This window comes from Sceloporus occidentalis, unplaced genomic scaffold (assembly GCF_023333645.1).
Source record: "Sceloporus occidentalis isolate IW3139 unplaced genomic scaffold, rSceOcc1.0.p SCAF_41, whole genome shotgun sequence".
Lineage (NCBI taxonomy): Eukaryota > Metazoa > Chordata > Lepidosauria > Squamata > Phrynosomatidae > Sceloporus > Sceloporus occidentalis.
In genome coordinates this window covers 823,011-846,549 of record NW_028317021.1, presented here as the reverse complement: position 1 = coordinate 846,549, position 23,539 = coordinate 823,011, and the positions used below count along the sequence as shown (strand labels likewise).

The following is a 23,539-nucleotide window of genomic DNA, read 5'->3' as shown; positions in this document are numbered from 1 at the left end:
CCTCCTCCAGTCTGCTGGGACTTCTCCTGTTCTCCAGGAGTTCTCAAAGATTATTGCCAATGGCTCCGATATTACATTTATCAGTTCTTTTAATACCCTTGGATGTAGTTCATCTGGTCCTGGAGACTTAAATTCATTTAGATTAACAAGGTATCTCTTTACTTATTCTGTGCTGAAATTCCCCTATTCTGTCCTCTGCTCCATTATCTTCAGGTTGAGCACCCTTTGCTTTTTCTGAGAACACTGAGGCAAAGAAGGTGTTGAGTAAATCTGCCTTTTCTCTGTCTTCTGTTAGCATTTTGCCATCTTCTCCACGCAGTGGCCCTACCGTTTCCTTCTTCTTCCTTTTGCTGTGGACATATCCAAAAAAGCCCTTTTTATTGTTCTTAACCTCTCTAGCAAGCCTGAGTTCAAACTGCGCTTTAGCGTTTACACATGCCTGCTATTTCTTTGAATTCCTTTTTTGTGATTTCCCCTTTTTTCCATTTCTTATACATGTTCCGTTTCAAACTTAGCTCATTTGAAAGTTCCTTAGTCATCCATCCTGGTTTCTTGAGACACCTCCCATTTTTCTTTCTCACTGGAACTGTTTGAAATTGTGCCTTCAGTATCTCCCTTTTGAGAAACTCCCATCCATCCTGAACTCCCTTCTCTTTTAGTATTTCTGAAAACGGGATCACCCTCAATACTTCTCTAAATTTACTGAAATCCGTTCTCCTAAAGTCTAGAATGCATGTCTGACTATGTCTGGCTTCTCCTTTCCACTGTATAACAAAAGAAAAAGAAAAGAAAAAGAAAAACTCTAGCCTAGTGTTTCAAGTATAAGTTCAGATGCTCCCTTCTCATCCAGAACAGCTCCTTCCTTCTCCCTGTCCTTCTAGTCCCCAATTTGGCCCAAACCATTCAAAGTTAAGGATAAATGAGATACAACATCTGAAAACTATCAGGGGTATGGCAGACACGTATGAGTTGGTGGCAATGAAGACTTTCCTCCCAACATAAAGAGGAATAAAAAATGAAAGGGGGAAAATGAAAACTGAAAGAGGGGAAAAAATGAAACTGGAAAAATTTGGAAAAATTGAAAAAAAAATCTGAAATTAGCATCTGTTAGATTGAAAATAATTTTATTACTATAGAAATATGATATACTATACAATTTGGTTTGGCACAAAATTGTTATGTTTGGCATATTGAAAGTACAGTTCAGCCACTTAAAAATTACAAACTGAGGCTATTAGCCTAACATCACCTATTTACTGTATATACTCATGTACTTATACAGTGGTCCCCCGGGTTACGAAATTAATTCGTTCCGCGGTTAATTTCGTAACCCGAAAAACCTTCGTAAGCCGAATTCCCATAGGCGCTAATGGAAAAAAAGCCGCGGCTCCGCCGCGGCTCCATTTAAAACAGCGCCGGGGTTTTTTCGTAACCCGAAAAAACCTTCGTAACCCGAAACAATAAATCCCTATGGGATTTATTCGTATCCCGAAAAATTCGTACCCCGGGTAATTCGTATCCCGGGGTACCACTGTACTCATGTTTAAGTCGAGGGCAAGTTTCAGGGTCAGAATCATGGATTTTCATATGGGCCATGGATAAGTAAAACTTAGGGGGCTGTAATGAAGGATGGAAAAGGGGAAATACCACTTCCGTCCTTCCTTCTTCTTCTCTGGACCTCTCCTGACAACCTAACACCGATTCCCAGGTGCTGGAGGAGAGGTTTTAACATCAGATTGAGAAGGAAAGCAAGTGGTGTTAAATCGGGAGTTTTTTCCATGGGAAGAGAAGGCTTGCAAATCGGACTGTTAACCTCTTTCACACACAGGCATCGGGCTTGCTTGTTTTAGGACCTTTCTAAGCACTACTAGTGTATTGACCCATATATAACTTGACCCAGGATTTTAGGGTCAATTTTGGGGCATAAATTTCTCAACTTATAGTCGAGTATATATGGTAGTTATAAATGTATAACTAAGTAAATTCTCCTGCCTCAATCCTCTCCCAAACCTACTTTAACAGCCAGCAGCCAAACTGAGCAATGGCGATCTGTTCAGCTGGCAATCAGAGCACAGCAGGATAATATTTCCAGCCTCCTCCTGCTAGTGAATGAGGCTGCAGTGAGGAATGGCATGGTCCCGCTTCTAACTGTTGTAACCTTGTTCTCTGGTTGGAAACATCCTGCTGTGTCCTAATTGTCAGCTGTTAAGGTAGGTTGGGAGATATTTACTATCATGGCAACAGTGCCACAATAATGTATACGCAGCATCACTGACTACCTAACAATTACAGATCTGTAACTCCAATACAGGATGCCAGCCTGAATTCCCATTTTTTTTAAAAAATGGGGTTTGCTAACAAATGGAGCTGCAAGGTCCTAAACTGTAGGAAATCTCTTTTTCTTCTAGTAGAAAGAGAAAGTGCTGAATTTAATTATGTTTTCAAATTCCTATCTATTAGCAGAGGTATGAATAAAGACAATTGCTTCTTGGCACACTGCATATTCCCTATGTGCAGCAGGGAGGACAAGAGTCCTCACTACTGCACATGTAACAAAAGGAATATTCTCAGAGAGTTTTGAACCCAATAAAGCTGACTTTTGATAAATGGATTTATTGCTTTCAAACATCAACAGTAAATGACCACTGTAGAGATCTGAAAGACCTGTATCCCATTATTGTTATTATTAATATTTATTTATACAGTGCCCCTGTGTCATACGTGGGCGTGCCTTACGCGGCTTCCAGCATATGCTGGAAGTTGCTCAGGAAGAAGCGGAACCACGCACCAGAAAGCATAATGCCGCACGTGCCCATGGCACATGCTGCCGTGGGCACGAGCTCCATTAGCTTTAATGGGGCTCAAGCATACGCAGAATTTCCCTTACTTGGGGGGTCCAGAACGGATCCCCCACATAAGGGAAAGGACCACTATAGAGCCCTGTAGGATTTGCACAGAGCTTTCCATAATAGAAATCAAAATAAAATAAGACTAAAAACCTGCCAAATGGCATACAGTCCAAAACATCAATATTACAAAATTAAAACATAATTAAAATAATACAGCAGGCACACAATCAAAACATAACCACCATGACCAATTAACAATCAGTGATATGGAATGCCTCCCTAAACAATGTTGTCTACAATTCAGCCTTGAAATTGGCCAACAAAGCAACATTATGTAGACCTTTGAAAATTTAGGGCCTGGGTCATGGTTTGCACCTTTCTGAATCCTATTACATTCTATCCACAACTGTATAAATATGCCTTATCTCTGAGCATTTATTACCACTCTGTACTGAAACTGAAGAATTGGGTTTATTATCCATGAAAGCTCATGGAAAAATGAAAACCAGCTACTATAAAGGTGCTGCCATATTCTCTTTTTCATCCTCCTTCCTCCTTTCTATGCAAAGTAGCAGCTCCATGGCTATTCTTTGAAAACTACTACATCTAAAAGTGATGTTATCTTTGAGTTAGAAATATATGCTCAAATATTAAAATATGTAAATTAAATTACCTGGTGTGACCTGTGTGACCAAGGATCTAGCTTGGGTCTGGACTGGAGTCAAATTGGTGGTGACAACAGCTGATGCCGTCACAGATGTCACAGCTCGAACTCCAGGAGTAGATGTAATTGTCACCAGTTCTGCAGATGCAGCAGGCACAGTAGCTGCTCTCTGTTGGGTATGTACCACCTGAGCTGCAGCAGTCCCACCGGATGTCTAAATGGAAAGGAAAAGTGAAGAATCCTCTCAGATTTTAACCTGTATATACTGTAAGCTTTGGGTATTGCCCACTGCATCAGACATAGCTGTCCATGAAATCTAATCTCGTAATAAATTTGTTAGTCTTAAATGTGCCAGAGGTTACTTTGAGGGTTTGGAAACTGCAATGGAAAACAGTATTTAAGTGTAGCTTTTCCCCTGCTTTGAAAACCGCAAAAGCACAAGTTCGCAGATGCACATCTCAGTTGTCTCATGTGAAGAAGCAATGGGCTAATCCAAAGTAAAAGAGCTATTCTGGTTTGCATGTAAGCACAAAGCATACCACCACCACCACCACCACCACCACCACTATTATGCAAAAGGATCTTGCAGCACTTTTGAGACTAACTTGGTGACATGAGCTCTCATAGACTTGAGCCTACTTCCTCACAAAAGCCCATGCTAGTCTCAAAGGTGCTGCAAGATCTCTTTGCACATTGCTTTTCCAGACTAACACAGCTAAGTCTTTGAATATTAGTATTATTATTAACAGTAACATCCCATGTTTTAAGAGACTTAAGGTAGCTTACAACAGTTAAAAGAAAAATACTGAAAAATTTCACTAAATTGAGGGGTCAAGATGACGGATTCCAAAATGGCTGTTTTTTGGTTAATTCCACAGAGCTTGCCCAGACAATCTACTAAATATGAACAATCCTACTGCTCTATGAGATAAGATCACAAAAGGGAATGAGCTGGGCATCTGTTTGCTCTAAAAATTCATTTCTGAAGCAAAAACTTAACAACTGTCAAACAAGCACTAGAAGCAGACAAGGATGATGAAACCATGGGAAAATGAAACAAAGGACAAACCAGTAGCCCAGAAAAAACTACCTCTACAATGACTCTATATCAATGAATCTGGCACAGCACTCAATCGAAACACAGTCTAGACTGGTACTCTTGGAAACCAAGGGATAAGGAATACAGTGCGCCTACGCCATAGACGGGTGCTCCATATGCAGCTTCCTGCTTACACGGAAGCTGCGTGATGGGAGAATGAATGGCGTGCGTGCTCTCCCACACCGTGAGCACGAGCCTCATTCAACTGAATAGGACTCCAGTTTACGCGGTTTTTGGCTTATGCGGGGGGGGGGGGGGGTCCAGAACGGATCTCCCACATAAGCCAAGGGACCACTGTAATATAAAACTGAGAGGTTTATGAATTATTCTAAAAGAAGACGCCATAAAGACCATGATATCAAATATCCTTACAGAACTCTTTCCAAACATCCTAATAGGAGAACATGACATTACAGTTGGCCTTACTCTTTATCAGCTTTAAAAACAAAAAAATTAGAGGTGCGATAATGAGTGAAGCTAAAAACAAAGGGAATCACACCTAATAATGATTCTCTCCAGTTTTTGCATGATTTAAGCCCTCAAACTCTGCAGAATGCCTAATTACAGATGCTCTGAGGAAAGCTAACATTATATACAAATAGGGCTTCCAAACTAAACTCTTAATTGTAGCGAAGGACATTTTACACTCTGGATGGGTCTTAAGAGAGAAAGGACTGACAGAAGTGAAGTTTCTTAGGGACTGTGCAAACAGCCCTGAAGGGGCAGCCTGGAAAGGGCGCGATGGCAGCAGTGCCATGGCTATACGACGCTCCTTCGGTGCAGCACAGTGTGGATGCAGCGCTGGGAGGAGTGCCATGCAGTGTGGCACATGGTGTCATGGCATCTTGAGGGCGGAGCTGGGATGTATGTCGTGTACACGCTATGCTCCGACTCCACCCCAAAGTGCCAGCCTACACAGGGCCTCTCCTGATAGGGAAGGAAACAGAGTGTGCCAATAATACCAAGAAGAAGAAAAACTCTACACCCCAAGTAAATGTTATTATTCACATAGAAATGCAATGATTTTCTGAAAGTTTTTTGTGTGTGCAATATTCAAGATCTTATTTTGTTTAAACTTTGTGGGTGATATGATAGATAAAGCAAGTTAACATTCATTGTGACTCCACCATTCTGTGCTCCCAAGCCCAGACCACCTAGGTAGCTTTCAGAAAGCTGAATCAGAAAACTAAGATCAGGCAGAGAGTAGACTCTCAACAATTGCTAAAAGGAGGCAAAGTTTAATGCAGTTTGCAGTTATTGGCAAGCTCATGGTTTTAAACAGAGCACAGAAAAGCATCTTTCAATAAATATGCTGATAAATAATGTCACATGTTAAAATAACATTCTTCAATGTGAATGGCATGGGCTTCTTGATGAAAAGGGAAAAAATTCAGAGACTGCTCATGTAGGATGGACCAAGACTTCCTTATATTGCAAGAAGGAAGTCTTGCAATCCCGCCTGGTGGAATGAGTATCATGATTAGAATGTATTAATATAGGGGTATAACCTTTTTAAGAGAAACAGGCCAAACAGGAAAGGAGGAAGAATAGCAATATATGTCAGGGAGGTTTACACATGTGAGGAGATCCAGGACTTAAGTCCTGGGAGCCAGGTGGAGAGCATCTGGATACAAATTAAAGGGAAGAGATGTTATTGTGGGAGTCTACTATAGACCCACAAGTCAGACTGAGGAATTGGATGATGCCTTTCTAGAACAGATGACCACACACTCAGAAAGGAGAGATGTAGTAGTACTGGGTGACTTCAACTATCAATATATTTCCTGGAAGTCAAACTGAGCCAACACTTTAAAATCTAGCAAACTGCTCACTTACCTGGAAGACAATTTCATTGTCCCAAGGGACAACAAGGGAATCAGCCATTTTAGATAGGACCCTAACCAACAAGGATGACCTCGTTAATGGGGTGCAAGTGGTGGGATCATTACGTGGGAGTGACCATGTTCTCCTGGAGTTTGTTATACAGTGGAAAGGAGAAGCCAGGCATAGCCAGACACACATTCTAGACTTTAGGAGAGCTGATTTTAGTAAACTTAGTGAAATACTGGGGGTGATCTAGTTTTCAGAAATACTAAAAGAGAAGGGAGTTCAGGATGGATGGGAGTTTCTCAAAAGGAAGATACTGAAGGCATAATCTCAAACTGTTCCAATGAGGAGGAAAAATGGAAGGTATCTCAAGAAACCAGGCTGGATAAGGAACTTTTAACTGAGCTATGTTTTAAATGGTAGATGTATAAGTTTTAAATGTTTTAAATGGGAGATCCATATAATCCACATGGTACACTCTGGGAGGAATTTACTACAGCCCTTAAAGACCAGATTGACGGCGACCTCCCAGAGGACATTTTCTGCAACCACTCAATTTATGGAATGGCCTGCCAGATGAGATCCATCAAATTACCAATCTAGAGAGCTTCAAAAGAGCCATTAAGACGGATCTCTTCTGGCAGGCCTTCCCAGAATAAAATACTCGGTCACGAATAAGACTTCCCTATTTATTGAACTTTGTCCATGGTTATTGTTTAGATTTTAAAATGTTAGTTTTAGTTGTATACTATTTAATCTTGTTTTAAGGTGGGGGGGTTACTATGTATATATGGATATATTTTAGTCTGTTGTACGCTGCTTTGATTGCTTGGCAAAAAACAGGATAAAAATTAACATTTTATTTATTATTTTTTTATAAGAAATCGAAAAAAGGAGCAATCACCAAGGAGGAATTCAAATAAATAGCTAGCACATGTAAGGGGATAATCAGAAAAGCAAAAGTACAGAATGAGCTCCGGCTTGCTAGAGAGGTTAAGAACAATAAAAAGGGCTTGTTTGAGTCCATAGCAAAAGGAAGAAAAAGGAAATGGCAGGGCCACTATGTGGAGTAGATGGCAACAGGGGGCAGAGAAAAGGCAGAACTACTCAACTCCTTCTTTGCCCCAATGTTCTCATAAAAGGAAAAGGGTGCTCAACCTGAGGAAAATGGATCAGAGGGCACTATAGGAGAAATCCAGCACAGAATAAGTACAGATGAAGTATAGGAATACCTGGTTAATCTAAATGAATTTACATCTCTGGTAGCAGATGAACTACATCCAAGAGTATTAAAAGAATTGGAAATTTAATCTCAGAGCCACTGGCATTAACCTCTGAGAAATGTTGGAGAATAGTCCCAGCAGACTGGAAGAGGGCAAATGTTGTCCCCATCTTCAAAAAGGGGAAAAAAGAGGATCTCAACAATTATCATCCAGTTAGTCTGACATCAATACCAGGAAAGATTCTGGAGCAGATAATTAAACAGAGAGTCGGTGAACATTTAGAAAGCAATGCCATTATCACAAAAAGTCCACGTGGGTTTCTGAGAAACAAGCCATGCCAGACAAATGCGATCTCTTTTTTTGATAAAAATTACCAGCTTGGTAGACAAATGCAATGCTGTAGATACAGCATATATTGATTTCAGTAAGGCCTTTTACAAGGTTCCCCATGGCATTCTTACAAACAAGCTTGTAAAATTTGGGCTAGACAAGGCAACTGTTACATGGATTTGTAACTGGTTGGCTGGCTGAACCCAAAAGGTGCTCAGCAATGGCTCCTCTTCATTCTGGAGAGAAGTGAACAGTGGGTTCCCACAGGGTTTTGTCCTGGGCTTAGTGCTATTCAACATCTTTATCAATGACTTGAATGAAGGAATAGAGGTCATGTTTATCAAATTGGCAGATGACACCAAATTAGTAGGAACAGCTAATACCACAGAGGACAGGATCAAAATTCAAGTAGATCTGAATAGACTAGAAAGCTGGGCCAAAGCTAACAATGTCAACACAGAGAAATGTAAAGTACTGCATGTAGGGCGGAAAAATGAAATGCACAGATATAGGATAGGGGATACCTGGCTTAACGAGACTATGTGTGAAAGGGATCTAGAAGTCCCAGTAGACCATAAGTTGAACATGAGTCAACAGTGTGATGCAGCAGCTAAAAAGTCTAATGTGATTTTAGGCTGCATCGAAAGTAATATGGGCGCGTTCCAGAAGCGCCAATATTACGTGCTCAGCACGTACTAGGGTTATGAAAGGGCGCCCTTTCTGGACACCCTAACGCTAGTACGTGCCGAGCACGAACAAAATGGTGGCGCTCTATACACACGGGCACTGTCATTTTGATGTGCCGGACGCTTAGCGTCCACACGGCCCCCTGCGCTTGCGACATCACGAGTGCGCCATTTGCGCACTCATGCATCGCAACTGCGACGCAAAAGAAGCCTCTTTTTGCAGCTTCATTTTCTGCCACTGGGAACCCTCCCCGTTTGGAGGCTGAGGCTTCCCAGCGGCGGAAATGGAGGCGGCGGCAGACCGCCCTTTTTGGGTGGTCTGTAAACCACCACAGTGTCACGATCGAGGGAAGTAATAGTGCCACTTTATTCTGCATTGGTCAGGCCCCACCTGGAATACTGTGTCCAGTTCTGGGCACCACAATTCAAAAAAGACATTAAGAAACTGGAGCGTGTCCAAAGGAGGGCGACTAAAATGGTGAAGGGTCTGGAAACCATGCTTTAAGAGGAAAGACTTAGGGAGTTGGTTATGTTTAGCCTGGAGAAGAGACCATTAAGGGGTGATATGATAGCCTTGTTTAAGTATTTGATGAGGTGCCACACTGAAGATGGAGCAAGCTTGTTTTCTGCTGCTCCTGAGACTAGAACATGGATCAATGGATGCAAGCTACAGGAAAAGAGATTCCACCTCAACATTAGGAGGAACTTCTTGACATTAAGAGCTGTGTGACAGTGGAACACACTCCCTCGGATCATGGTAGAGTCTCCTTCCTTGGAGGTCTTTAAACAGAGGCTGGAAGGCCATCTGTCAGGGATGATTTGATTATTATTTCCTGCATGGCAGGGGGTTGGACTGGATGGCCCTCCTGGTCTCTTCCAGCTCTATGATTCTAAGTCATATTAAGGACAGCCATAACATCTTGTATGTAATATTCACAAATTTCAGAGTGGCAGCTTCCATGAAATCCAAAGGAGTACTTCTGGCCATCTCTAGAAACATGCCATATTTTACAGGACACTTTTAAAGAACCAAATTGCCGTTTTCTTTTCATTAAAGGGCAGGTACATCAAACTAAAATAACTCTTAGAGCAATATACAGAATCAACTTTGGCATTTCTAAAGAATGTTCTTAAGAGCTTTAAAACACTTTGCAGAGGGAGGGGACCTAAACATAGCCTCTGCACTAAACAGCAGTAATAAATCTTCATCTCATCTTCATGCTCTGGAGCACAGCGTTCAATAATTTGACCCTGTAGACATTTGGGGAGACCAATGTGGCAGTGAATGTAATTACTCTTATTCTTACAGACATGGAGTATATACTTCAGAATAGATTACATTCTTATTACTAGGAAGCTTAGAAACTTTCTTAATAGCACAGTAATAAGTCAAATATGGGCATCCAACCACACATTTATTCATATAGTTATGATTTTAGATAACTGTATACCAAATTCATATTCATGAAGAATTAACCCTTTTTATTTTCAGCAGACAGGAAATCAGAGAATTAAAAGTATAATTTTTCACTAGATCACTGAGCATACAAACAATGACAGTGATCTGCAATGATCTTAAAAAGTTGTTGTGAGGGAAGAATGCTTAAAGGAGAATAGAATACATTTTAAATAATATACATCTCCCATATTTATTCAAGAAATCCAAGATCTAGAGGCAATTCATAAATGCTGTGGTGTAAAATCAATCAAATTGCTGCTAGATAAGAAAATAGCAGAGCTGAATCTGTTAGAATTCAACAAAATTTCTAAAAATCTATTATATACGGAATGAAAATATTATGACTTTAGGAAGGAGGCTCCCAGTCTAACCTCACTGGGAAAGGAGTTTAAGCGTAGAAGGAAGCTACTAAGTTTAAGTCTGGAAGGAAGCTACCTCTCCATTGTTCCTACCAGATGTACCTGTGAGAATGGTGAAACAGAGAAGAGGTCCTCCACAGAGGATCTCAAAACATGCGTAGGCTCATATGGGAGAATATGGCTCTTCAGATAACCTTGCCTTGCGCTGTATAGCCCTGTATAGGTGATACTCAGCACTTTGAAGTGTCCTCAGAAACAAACTGGCAGCCAATGAACCTGTTGGAAAAAAGGAGTTCTATGCTCCCAAGTAGCCAACTCCTATTTACAATCTGGCTGTAATTCAATGAGCTGAAGTTTCTGAACATTCTTCAAAGGTAGCCCCACGTAGAGTGTGTTAAAGGGGTGTAACTAAGGCATGTGTTACCATGACCAGATCAGATGTCTACATGAATGGCTGTAACTGACACACAAACCCTAACTATACAAAGGCATGTCTGGCCACCGCTGAAACCTGTGGTTCCAGGCTCAGGGCTCAATCCAGGAGTACAGTGAGCCCTCTCCTTATGCAGGGATCTGTTCCGGATCCCTTCGTGTAAGGGGAAATCAGCGTATGCTGAAGCCCCACAGGAAGTAATGGGGCTCGCACCTCATTAGTTCTTCCAGGGTGCACGATGGGCTCTTCCAGCATGGCTTTCAGCATATGCTGTAAGCTGCATATGGTGCGCGCCTGCATAAAACGCAGGCATACTGTACAACTAGGCTGCAAATTGTATCTTCAGTGTAGCCTCATCCAGTACAGGCTGAATCTCTATTCCCTGATCTGCCTTTCAGCTGACCAACAGCACTTCTGCCTTGCTTGGATTACATTTCAACCTGTTCACCCTCACCTAGTCTATTATTGATGACAAGTACTGGTTTAGAACCAAGGCAGCCTCCTTGGATTGAGGTGCAAAGGAGTAGAGTTCAGAGTCATCCCAAATATTGATAGCACAAGACCCCAGAACTCCAGATGACATCTACCAGAGATTTCATGTAGATGTTTAATAGCATGAGGGATAAAACAGAACCTTCACAGACCCTACAGACAGACAAAGGGATCAAATGGGAGTCCCCCAGCACCACCTTCTGAGTTTTTAAAAATGTAAAAATCGTATTTCCATCCCTGATATAGTGGATTGCACATCCTGTTTCAATTATCACTATTTGACGTTTGTGTAAATTTCTGCCCTAATTCAGCATGCACAATGAAACACTGGTCATGTGAAGGTACTCACTGTTAGTGTTCCGGGTATAACAGGTGAAGCCAAACGTTTGTTGATGGGTTGAAAGGTAGTTGCTGGAACTCCAGCCACGGTGTTCACAATAACATTCCCGGTCACTGTGGCTAAAAGCAAAGCCAAGATTACTCTGGGGTCTGCAACAGAAATCAGCACTCGCAATACTTTGTTACGGCAGGATTACCATACCTGTTTGTATGCTTGTTCCAGTTGCTGAATTTTTCATTGTGCCCGCCTGGTCAAAAGATAAATTTGTGTTAAAGAGAAATATCTCTAGAAATCACACACTCAAAACTGCCTGTAAAAATAAGAACTCTGTGAAAATTAAGAGCCAATAAGCTCCAAGGTAAGCAGGTTTTACCTTTAATCTGTTTAAATAAATAATACAGAAAGATTACAATACACTGATCAAAATATTAAGCATGTGCAACTGGACTGATGGAAGTAGAATTTTATATGTCCTAGCCAATCTGGCATAGTGGTCTGAGTGCTGGACTGCAACCCTGGAGACCAGGGTTAGATTCCCTGCTTGGCCATGAAGTCACATGTTCTCAGCCTCAGGGGAAGGCAATGGCAAACCTCCTCTGAACACATCTTGCCAAGAAAACCTCATGATAGGGTCACCATAAGTCAGAAACAACTTAAAGGCACACAACGTCCCCTGAAAATGTTACACAGAGCTGAATGTTACGAGCCGTACTTTGGGTGGCAAGGGAGAATCTCCAAAAACAGATGGAGGGGTTTCTTCAAGGTGTTAGTGGAAGGCAGATCCTAGATCCAGCCCAATAAAATTTAGACATAACAGAAGGTAAAAACCTGCACTAGGTTGGGCTGCTTATAATACTTCCAAACCTTTAAAAGCTTTAAAATTTAATGTAAAACCTCAGAATATCTTTTTTAATGCTCCTCCCCCCTTTCCCTCTTTAACAACAGCCTTTCTGTGTGTCTAGTTGAGTCCCTAAGTGCACCTGTCTCAGAGACAGGGAGAGGTGGCTCTTTTTGAAGTTTATCTGGAAGCCATGTTCTTGAAGATGCTGTAATGTGGACTGTAGACTCTCATGGGCCACATGAAGGATGCAAGATCTGACTAAAAATCATTTAGGTAGGAGTAAATATAGGTAACCAACAGTGGAAGATGAGCTATGGCAGAGAGTCAAAAGGTCATTGGAGGCAGAGGTCAAGGTAAAGTGTATGGCTTTGAACTGAAAATTAAAGCTGTCAAATGCAAACTGGAAGAATTTGTGGTAGGAGTAAGATGGGAATATGGAGGCAGCTCTTTAAGCTTTATCAAGAAGGGGAATTCCCCAATAAGCAGTGTTAATTGAATGGTCTGAAAGGACTCTATGTATACTTTCTTCTTGAAAGTAACCGCCAAATTTGAAGCCTTGGCTAGCACTGTGGTTCCAGTTGTTTTGGGAGACTACAAAAAGAACTGAGTAGATCCCCTAGTCCTTGCTCCACCAGAGGAACCATCCTCATGTAGACCACAGGATTAACAGTCTGAAAAACATGCCTCTTGTCTGGAGACATAGAGGTAGGAAATTTGAGGCAATTGGCTCTTGGAAGGTGATGAAACTCTCGTTGGTAGCCTATTCATATATTCCTAAACACCCAGGCATCAGAAATTGAGGTTTCCCTGGCTTTAAGGAATATAAACAACTTCCCCACCCCCAAACTGACATAGTGGAGATCAGTAGGCCTGGTTTTATCATCCTGTTTTCGTGAGGAAGGCAAGGCACTTTCTTGTCTTTGGTTCTGACCAAAATACCTTTGAAGGGATGCTTTGTCAAAGAGTTTGGAACCACGGAAAGGAAATGTTGCTAGCCTTTTTCTGGAGGAAGTGTCAGCATTCTAATGTTTCAATCATACTACTAGCTGTCTCATCACTGTAGCCACAGGAAGAGAATCATGAATGGCGTCAATAATGACTGCAAAGGAGCCGTATAACTTTGGAAGAAGGCTGTTGAGTTTTAGATGTTAATGATGTTCTCAATCCAGAGCACAGAGGCCATGGCTATGATGGAGGCTACAGAGGACACAGAAACTCTGAGGACTTTCTTATGGCATTATCTACCCCTTTCTCATTGGCATGCTTTGGGGAGCATTATTAACCAACAGTTAAGAGTCTAGCGGAGGGGCATCAACAAAAATAACCTTTAAACTCTCCATAATCTGAAACAAAATGGAATATGTTCTAGAAGAGTTTATTCCTGATGTTTCACCAGCATCTGTGGCTGGCATCTTCAGGTAGCCTGAAAAACCCACAAAAAACAATTAGGCTGATGATTCAATCAACTTTTCCCTACTTCTATAGGGAGATTTTCCACCTGGTGAATTTGTACCTGGCAAACAATTCTCCAGGCTGGAATACAAAAGGAGGCCAAATATCAGCAGACCCAATAGCTGCCCAAAGGGACTGGTTGTTCTGGCTTTGCTGTCACTTAGCTCATGGTGATTCATGGACTTCTGCTGCATTTTGCCACTGGCTCCATCAGGGAGAGATGGCAATGAAAGTAAGGGAAAGTTTAGGGGAGAAACTAGTAATGAAATGAGAAAGGAGACTGCTGAATAAGCTACAGCATTACAAAGAAAAGCAAGAGGGAGGTCTTGGGAGAGGAGGAAGAGCTTGTAATTCTGGGGAAAAAACCACAACCATACCCCAAAGAATAAACAATACAATACTACATAATACACAAACCTCTTTTTCCCCAACAGATAAACCAATCTGAAGAGAAGAAAGAAGACAAGAGGAGGTAAAAGAAAAAGCAGTGCTAAGAAAGATTACTCAGATTCAGTCAAGATATCTTATTTGGGAGCAGGTAGGAGGGAGAAATGGGAAAGAATCTGACAACTGCGTATTTAAGTCTGCCTATTAGAATCATATGACTCCCATTTGACCTAGGTGGCAATGGAACTTAATAAATTTGTTGATGGCTTCTTCCTGCAGTCTGAGAACACATTTTTGAACAGCCCTACACTGTTTTGTGTTATTACGTCTTACCAGTACTGCAGTATTTGCCACAGTGGTGACAGCTGTTTGCACCACAGCCTGGGGCTGTTGGACAACCGGAGCTTGACCTTGGGGCTGAGGCTGGGCTTGCTGCACTGCTGCTTGCTGTACTTGCTGTTGGCCTGCTTGCTGTTGCTGCTGTGGTCCTGCTTGCTGCTGGGCCCGTTGCTGCTCAGCCAAAGCCTGGGAAATGAGAGAATGGCATCACTTTCTAGGCCAGACTGCTTATGAAAAGTGAACAGCTTAAGGCAGCAAAGTACACATTTGAAAGATAAATTCCCCCACAAAGCCACCTTCAGTCTCCTTACAGATCAAGCTGTGACATCTGAACCACAGGCTCTAAAACATCACACAGTCTCAGCTCTCTATGCAAACCAGAAAAGGGCACCAACAAATGGTACGAACAAGAAGGAAAAAAATTAAAAATGGCAACTTGTTCTTAGACAACATCAGATAACACTGTCTAATTTCCCTAAACCTATTGGCACACTTTCCCAAGCCGAGTGCAAATTTCACCTTTCAACTCTTCTGGGAGATATGCCCAAATCAAATTACTGTCAAAGACATTTCACAGATTATATATTTATACTTTAACAATTGACATGCTCATGCTCTAATTACATTTAGAGAAGCAAAGCTTGCTACCCTATTTTACAGATGTAAATCTTTATTTATGGAAAAAGGCATTTATGTTTCTAGATTCTTCGTTAACATAGCTCCTCCTCAACCATTAATAGTTTTCTCCACCCCCAAATTTACCTCAACTTCCAATGGAAACTGCAAAATGAAGGACCAGGAAATTGATGAATTTAAGAACAATAATTATAATATACCTAACAAAGAAAAAGATCCTACTCTAACAAATGTTCTGAGACCAACCCATCCTCTCAATCTTCCAATTTCGGAGGAAGAAAAGGGGTTAATTGACAAATTTCTGGTACTTCCTCAGACAGTGCAAGAAGAAATATTAACCAGATTAGAAGAACTGAGACAACATTTGTTAAGTGTACGTCTAACAAGAAAATCCCCCATAAAGGAAACCTGTGAGAGAAAAGTGAACAGAATGGTGACCACAGCAGGGATAAATCATTTAACATGGACTGAAATGAGATACTTGGATAACTCAGAAAACAGTTTACTACACACTGAAAAAATCCAAACGGATGATTTATTAAACATGCAAGGCCCTGTAAAGACCAATGTAAGATGCACCCATTTCAGAAATGAAATGAATTCAGAGGAGACTGTAATATCTGTTATAGTGAATAGGAACGTTGGTACTTAGTTTTTTTGTGGGTTTTCGGGCTATGTGGCCATGTTCTAGAAGAGTTTCTTCCTGATGTTTCGCCAGCATCTGTGGCTGGCATCTTCAGAGAATGCTTGCCTAGAAAGGGCTTGGCTATATATATTGTGTGACCTGGAAAGGCAGGAGTGATTTGCATGTATATTGTTTGTTGCTAATGGCAGGCCTCAGGGTGGGAGAGTCTGCAAAAGAGGATTAGTGTCTGCCTGATAGTGCTCATTGTCTGCTGGGAAACCCCTGACACTGGGAATCATAGAATCATAGAATCGTAGAGTTGGAAGAGACCACTAGGGCCATCCAGTCCAACCCCCTGCCATGCAGGAAATCCAGATCAAAGCATCCCTGACAGATGGCCATCCAGCCTCTGTTTAAAGACCTCCAAGGAAGGAGACTCTATCACCTTCCGAGGAAGTGCATTCCACTGCCGAACAGCCCTTACTGTCAGGAAGTTCCTCCTAATGTTCAGGTGGAATCTCTTTTCCTGTAGCTTGCATCCATTGTTCCGGGTCCTGTTCTCTGGAGCAGCAGAAAACAAGCTTGCTCCCTCCTCAATATGATATCCTTTCAAATATTTAAACAGGGCTATCATATCACCTCTTAACCTTCTTTTCTCCAGGCTAAACATCCCCAGCTCCCTAAGTCGTTCCTCATAGGGCATGGTTTCCAGACCCTTCACCATTTTTGTCGCCCTCCTTTGGACACGCTCCAGTTTCTCAATGTCCTTTTTGAATTGTGGCGCCCAGAACTGGACACAATATTCTAGGTGGGGCCTGACCAAAGCAGAATACAGTGGCACTATTACTTCTCTTGATCTAGACACTATACTTCTATAGATGCAGCCTAAAATAGCATTGGCCTTTTTAGCTGCCGCATCACACTGTTCACTCATGTTCAACTTGTGGTCTACTTGGACTCCTAGATCCCTTTCACACGTAGTTTCATTCAGCCAGGTGTCACCCATCCTATATCTGTGCATTTTATTTTTCCGCCCTAAGTGCAATACCTTACATTTCTCTGTGTTGAATTTCATTTTGTTAGCTTTGGCCCAGCTTTCTAGTCTATTCAGGTCATTTTGAATCTTGATCCTGTCCTCTGGGGTATCAGCTATTCCCCCTAATTTAGTGTCATCTGCAAATTTGATAAGTATGCTCCCAATTCTGTCATCCAGGTCATTGATAAAGATGTTGAATAGCACTGGGCCCAGGACAGAGCCCTGTGGGACCCCACTGGTCACTTCTCTCCAGGATGAAAAGGAGCCATTGTTGAGCACCCTTTGGGTTCGGCCGGTCAACCAATTACAGATCCATTTAACAGTTCCTTTGTCTAGCCCACATTTTACAAGCTTGTTTGCAAGAATGTCATGGGAAACCTTGTCAAAGGCATTACTGAAATCAAGATATACTATATCCACAGCATTCCCTTCATCTACCAAGCTGGTAATTTTGTCAAAGAAAGAGATTAGATTTGTCTGGCATGACTTGTTTCTCTGAAACCCATGTTGACTTTTTGTGATTATGGCATTGCGTTATAGATGTTCACAAACTCTCTGTTTAATGATCTGCTCCAGAATCTTTCCTAGAACTGATGTCAGACTAACTGGACGATAATTGTTGGGATCCTCTTTTTTCCCCTTTTTGAAGATGGGGACAACGTTTGCCCTCCTCCAGTCTGCTGGGATCTCTCCTGTTCTCCAGGAGTTTTCAAATATGATTGCCAATGGCTCCGATATTACTTTTGCCAGTTCTTTTAATACCCTTGGATGGAGTTCATCTGGTCCCGGAGACTTAAATTCATTTAGATTAACAAGGTGTTCCTCTACTATCTCTTTACTTATTCTGTGCTGAAATTCCCCTATTCTGTCCTCTGCTCCATTATCCTCAGGTTGAGCACCCTTTGCCTTTTCTGAGAAGACTGAGGCAAAGAAGGTGTTGAGTAATTCTGCCTTTTCTCTATCTCCTGTTAGCATTTTGCCATCTTCTCCACGCAGTGGCCCTACCGTTTCCTTCTTCTTCCTCTTGCTGCGGACATATCCAAAAAAGCCCTTTTTATTGTTCTTAACCTCTCTAGCAAGCCTGAGTTCATTCTGCGCTTTAGCTTTTCTGACTTTACCCCTACACATGCCTGCTATTTCTTTGAATTCCTTTTTCGTGATTTCCCCCTTTTTCCATTTCTTATACATGTTCCGTTTCAAACTTAGCTCGGTTGAAAGTTCCTTAGTCATCCATCCTGGTTTCTTGAGACACCTCCCGTTTTTCTTTCTCACTGGAACTGTTTGAAATTGTGCCTTCAGTATCTCCCTTTTGAGAAAGTCCCATCCGTCCTGAACTCCTTTATCTTTTAGTATTTCTGACCATGGAATCGCCCTCAGTACTTCTCTAAGTTTACTGAAATCCGCTCTCCTAAAGTCTAGGATGCGTGTCTGACTCTGCCTGGCTTCTCCTCTCCATTGTATAACAAACTCCAGGAGAACATGGACGCTTCCACCTAAGGATCCCACCACTTGCACCCCATTAACCAAGTCATCCTTGTTGGTTAGGATCAGATCTAAAATAGCTGACCCCCTTGTTGCCTCTTCCACCTTTTGGACCATGAAATTGTCTTCCATGCAAGTGAGGAATTTGCTAGACCTTGAGGATTTTGCTGAGTTTGACTTCCAGCAAATATCAGGATAGTTGAAATCGCCCATCACTACTACATCTCTCTTTTCTGACTGTGTGGACATCTGTTCTAGAAAGATATCATCCAATTCCTCAGTCTGACTTGGGGGTCTGTAGTAGACTCCCACCGTAACACCCTTGTTGTTTCCCTCCCCTTTGATTCTTATCCAGATGCTCTCCACCTGGCTTCCATGATTGATGTCCAGGATCTCTTCACTGGTGTAAATATCTCTGACATATAGTGCTATTCCTCCTCCTTTCCTGTTTGGCCTATTTCTCTTAATAAGGTTATACCCCTCTATTTCCACATTCCAATCATGAGACTCATCCCACCAGGTTTCAGTGATGCCTATTATATCATATTTGCTTTGTTGTACTAGGAGTTCGAGTTCATCTTGCTTATTTCCCATGCTCTGTGCATTAGTGTAGAGACATTGCAGACCATGGTTCCCTTTTACTTGCTGCCTGTGCAAGTTTTTTTTGCCTCCCACTGCTGGGTCCTTGCACTGTTTGCCTTGTTTCCTCTATGTCAGTTTGACTATTTTCGCCATCCCTTTCGCCTTCCTTAATATTGTCTCCCTTCCCCTCGGAACTCAGTTTAAAGCTCTCCTGATCAAGTTCTTGAGACTGTTGGCAAAAACATTTCTTCCAACTGGCGTGAGATGCAACCCGTCTGTTGCAAGAAGTCCCTCCTCATGGAACCGCAGCCCATGATCGAAGAATCCAAATCCTTCTCGGCGGCACTATCTGCGAAGCCAGTTGTTCACATCTGCTATTTTCCTCTCCCTTCCTGGACCATGCCCTTCAACTGGCAGAAGAGACGAGATGACAACCTGTACATCCATTCCTTTCAGCTTCCTACCAAGCGCCTCGTAATCCCTTTTGATGTTCTGAATGCTGTGTCTTGCAGTATCATTAGTTCCCACGTGGACCAAAAGGAAGGGGTATTGGTCAGTAGGCTTGAAATGGGAGATTTCTCATTTGCATTTGTTGAGTCTTCCTCTTCCTATTTTTCAGGACTGGTAGCCAAACCTTGTTTACTTTAAGGGTTTCCTCTTTCCTATTGAAATTGTCCAGGTGTTTGTGGATTTCAGTGGCTTCCCTGTGCATCCTGACATGGTAGTGGTTGGCATGGTCCAGAATTTCAGTGTTTTCAAACAGTATTTGATGCCCAGGATGGTTTGTAACATGTTCTGCTACTGCTGATTTTTCTGGCTGACCCAGTCTGCAGTGTCTCCTGTGTTCCTTGATTCTTGTTTACACATTGCGTTCGGTGGTCCCTATGTAGACTTGTCCGCAGCTGCATGGTATGCGGTAAACTCCTGCAGCTGTGAGAGGGTCTCTCTGGTCCTTGGCTGAGCGAAGCATTTGCTGGATTTTCTTCGTCGGTTTGTAAACCATTTGCAGGTTGTGCTTCCTCACCACTTTGCCTATTCTGTCTGTGACTCCTTTGATGTATGGTAAAAATACCTTCCCTTTGGGTGGCTGCTTGTCTTCACTCCTCTGGGTTTTTCTGGGCCTGGCAGCCCTTCTGATGTCTGAGCTGGAATAACCATTCATCTTCCAAGAAGTGGGGTTCGCAGATGCGTTTTGCTTGGTCTACCAGTGTTTTGATTGTGCTTCTTTTTTGTCCTGGGTGATGGTTGGAGTTCTTGTGCAGGTATCGGTCTGTATGTGTGGTTTTTCTGTATACTGTGTGACCCAAACGTTGGTTTGGTTTGCAGATGACTAGGACATCCAAAAATGGCAGTGTTCCTTCCTTTTCTTTTTCCATAGGGAATTGGATGTTGGGGTGGATGTTGTTCAGATGGCTCAGGAACACAGCCTGATCTTCTCCATGGCTCCAAATGGTGAAAGTGTCATCCACGTATCGGAACCAAGTTGTGGGCTTTTTCGCTGCTGTTTCCAGGGCTTGCTTTTCAAAGTGTTCCATGTAAAAGTTTGCTATCATAGGGCTTAGAGGGCTTCCCATTGCTACCCCATCTCTCTGTCGTCTGCCCACTGGAAGAGGAGTCTGGACTCCGACCTCGTACCACCCTCTCGATTCAGGTGAGCCTTCGTGGTGATGTTGTCGGTCCAGACTAGCACCAAGGCCCCTCTGACATCCAAGGAGAAGGCCTGGAGGAACAACCAGAATGACCTCAGCTCCAGCCAGTTGATGTTGTTGATCTTTTCATCTTGGGGTCACCTGTCCTGGGCTATGAGGCGACCACAGTGGGCTCCCCATCCCCTCAGGTTCGCATCCATTGTAATCTGTATCAGCTCTGGTTTCCATATGGGGCAGCTTCTGAGGATGGCTGGGGAAATCCACCATAAAAGTGAGTCTTGCATCTCCTGGGACTGGAGCGTGGGTTTGGTATGGCTTCTGGACTCTTAGGACGCATGCATCATTGAAACACCATACCTCCACTGTGACTTGAAGGAGCGTTATTTTGGCTGTCTGTAACAGGCCAAAGTCTTGCTTTTAACAGACATAAATTGATTTTAATTCTATTAATTTTCTGTTGATTGCTTTGGGGATGATCTTATTTAACTATACTATCATTATTTATATTTTATGTGCTTTATCTGTATTGTATTTTAATTTTTTATATGCAAGATTTTTATGCTGTTTATTTTATGTAGTACTTTTATATTATTGTTCTTTCATGTTGTATTGTATTTTATCACCTTGTATGTGAATGGCCTATGGTATAAGCATTAATAAAAGAATGGATTTTAATTCTATTGATAAATTTAAATTTAACTGTTTTGTATGTTTTTAGTGATGTGGGCTTTTATATGTATCTGTTTTAATTTTTATAATCCCATGTGCAATGCAAAGTATTTTGGGGTAGCTTGGCCAACTGTACAATTAGTTGAAGAATTAAAACAAATGAGAAGAGCATTTTCTTCAGATCTCACAGATATGAGAACCTCTTTCGAAAAACTCAAGTGAATCAGAATCTAGACCTGTTAGAGAGTAAAACACCCAAGGTAGAGGTCAACCAAAACAACAGAATGAGTCTATACATGTAATAATGACTGAAGCACTGGCTGAATTTTGGAAGATATCAGCTGGGACACTGATTAGATTCCTTTGTGACTCAACAAAAGAACTGCTCAGAGATGTGATTGTTTGCTTTGTCAGAAGACAGCCAAGAGAACTGGTATTTCAACAGCATTGGATATATAAGCTGAAAATTGATTATAAGGAATTAATTATTTTTAAGGATATTTCCCAATATTTTTTTTTAAATGACAAGAGTATGTTTTTTGACTGACAAACTGAATCTTAAGGATATTCTATTCAGAAGGGAGAAAACTGAAGAGGTAACTCGTTGGATTAGGTGGAAGAGATTTAGGCTGAACACTGTTTAGGAAGTGAAGGAATTCCTGGAGAAATATGGAGATAATTTAGATGAATACCAAGAGGAAAGAAACAAAGATGGTGAGACTCCAGAAGGAGATATTCCAGCAGACAGAAAAGGCTCAGATGAACAAAATGAAAAAGATTTAAAGCCACAGATTAACAAGACTGTGTAATACATATGAAAATGTTTTCCTGGAAAGTGGGAACCTTGTAAAAGAAGACATTCATTTCATTATATGATATAATCTGCTTGAAAGAAATTCATATTTGCCAAAAGGATGAATGACTTGAAAAATCAAAAACTGGGATGTCATTTTTCAACTTTGATGTAGGGAGGAAGGGGAGAAGGGGGTTGTGATTTACATAAACCAAAGATACTCAGCTGAAAAAGTTTTTCAAGATTATCAAGGCCAATACCTGGGAGTTGAAATTTAGATTACCGTATATACTCAACTATAAGTCGAGAAATTTATGCCCAAATATTGACCCTAAAATCTGGGGTCGAATTATACAAGGGTCAATACAGTTACCATGGCTTGAGATCGACTGGAAGACTGTTAACAACAACAAGAACAAACAATAATAATGCTCATAAAGCTCCTTTAAAAAGTAGCCCTGATGTCCCACTCTCTGTGCCTCGGCAGTGCTTGTTGTAAGAGCTGCGAGGCATCAGTGTGAGTGTGCTGCATGGAGTGATTCCCTTCTCAATCCTATCTCCAAACTTTTTTCTCCTTTTTGCATTTCCCCATTTTCCCTCCGTTTGCAAGCCGATCTCCAAACATTACCTCTTCTTTGCATTTCCCCATTTTCCCTCCGTTTGCAAACTCATCTCCAAACCTTGCCTCTTCTTTGCATTTCCCCATTTTCCCTCCGTTTGCAACCTGATCTCCAAACCTTGCCACTTCTTTGTATTTCAGACCGCTTGCAAGCTGATCTCCAAACCTTTGTTTCTCTTCTTCCTCCTCCTCCTTGCATTTCCTCTGAAAACCAAGCTTCTCTTTCCCCCCTCCATTTCCACTTTGAAGCCAACCTTAAAATCTGTCTCCTAAATTCTGCCCTCGACTTATTCACGGGGCATATCAAAATCCAAGATTTTGATCCTAAAACCTTCTCTCGATTTATACATGAGGTCAACTTGTACACGAGTATATACGGTAATGGTTTGAAGACTTTAATTGTTGAGGTTCATGCCCAAATGGGAGTAAAGTCAGGATTTTATCAAAAATTGGTGGCCCCAAAATACTGAATATTCCTATGATAATTTGATTTTGCTGTGATGGAGTGATATCGCCTAGATTGGACAGATTTGCTGAAAGAAAATTAAAAGAGACCACGGTAAATCTTTGGGTGCTTTAATGGATAATTTGATAGTTCAAGATGTATGGGAATTTAAAAGATTATACAGCGTGTCCGCTCCATACGCGGGTCGCCATATGCATACTTC

At 41.7% G+C, this 23,539-nt stretch overlaps 1 protein-coding gene across 12 annotated transcripts in view; it reads right to left on the bottom strand.

The window, feature by feature from the left end:
• Nucleotides 1-23,539, bottom strand: part of EP400 (E1A binding protein p400) — a 161,254-nt gene that overhangs the window by 15,305 nt on the left and 122,410 nt on the right. For all 12 annotated transcript variants that reach the window (XM_089489865.1, XM_089489873.1, XM_089489866.1 and 9 more), the window contains 4 exons: nt 14,775-14,966; nt 11,963-12,008; nt 11,771-11,880; nt 3,523-3,727 (listed from right to left, as the gene is read on the bottom strand). In XM_089489865.1, coding sequence (XP_089345991.1) covers nt 3,523-3,727; nt 11,771-11,880; nt 11,963-12,008; nt 14,775-14,966 — 553 coding nt within the window. The remainder of the gene's footprint in view (nt 1-3,522; nt 3,728-11,770; nt 11,881-11,962; nt 12,009-14,774; nt 14,967-23,539) is intronic.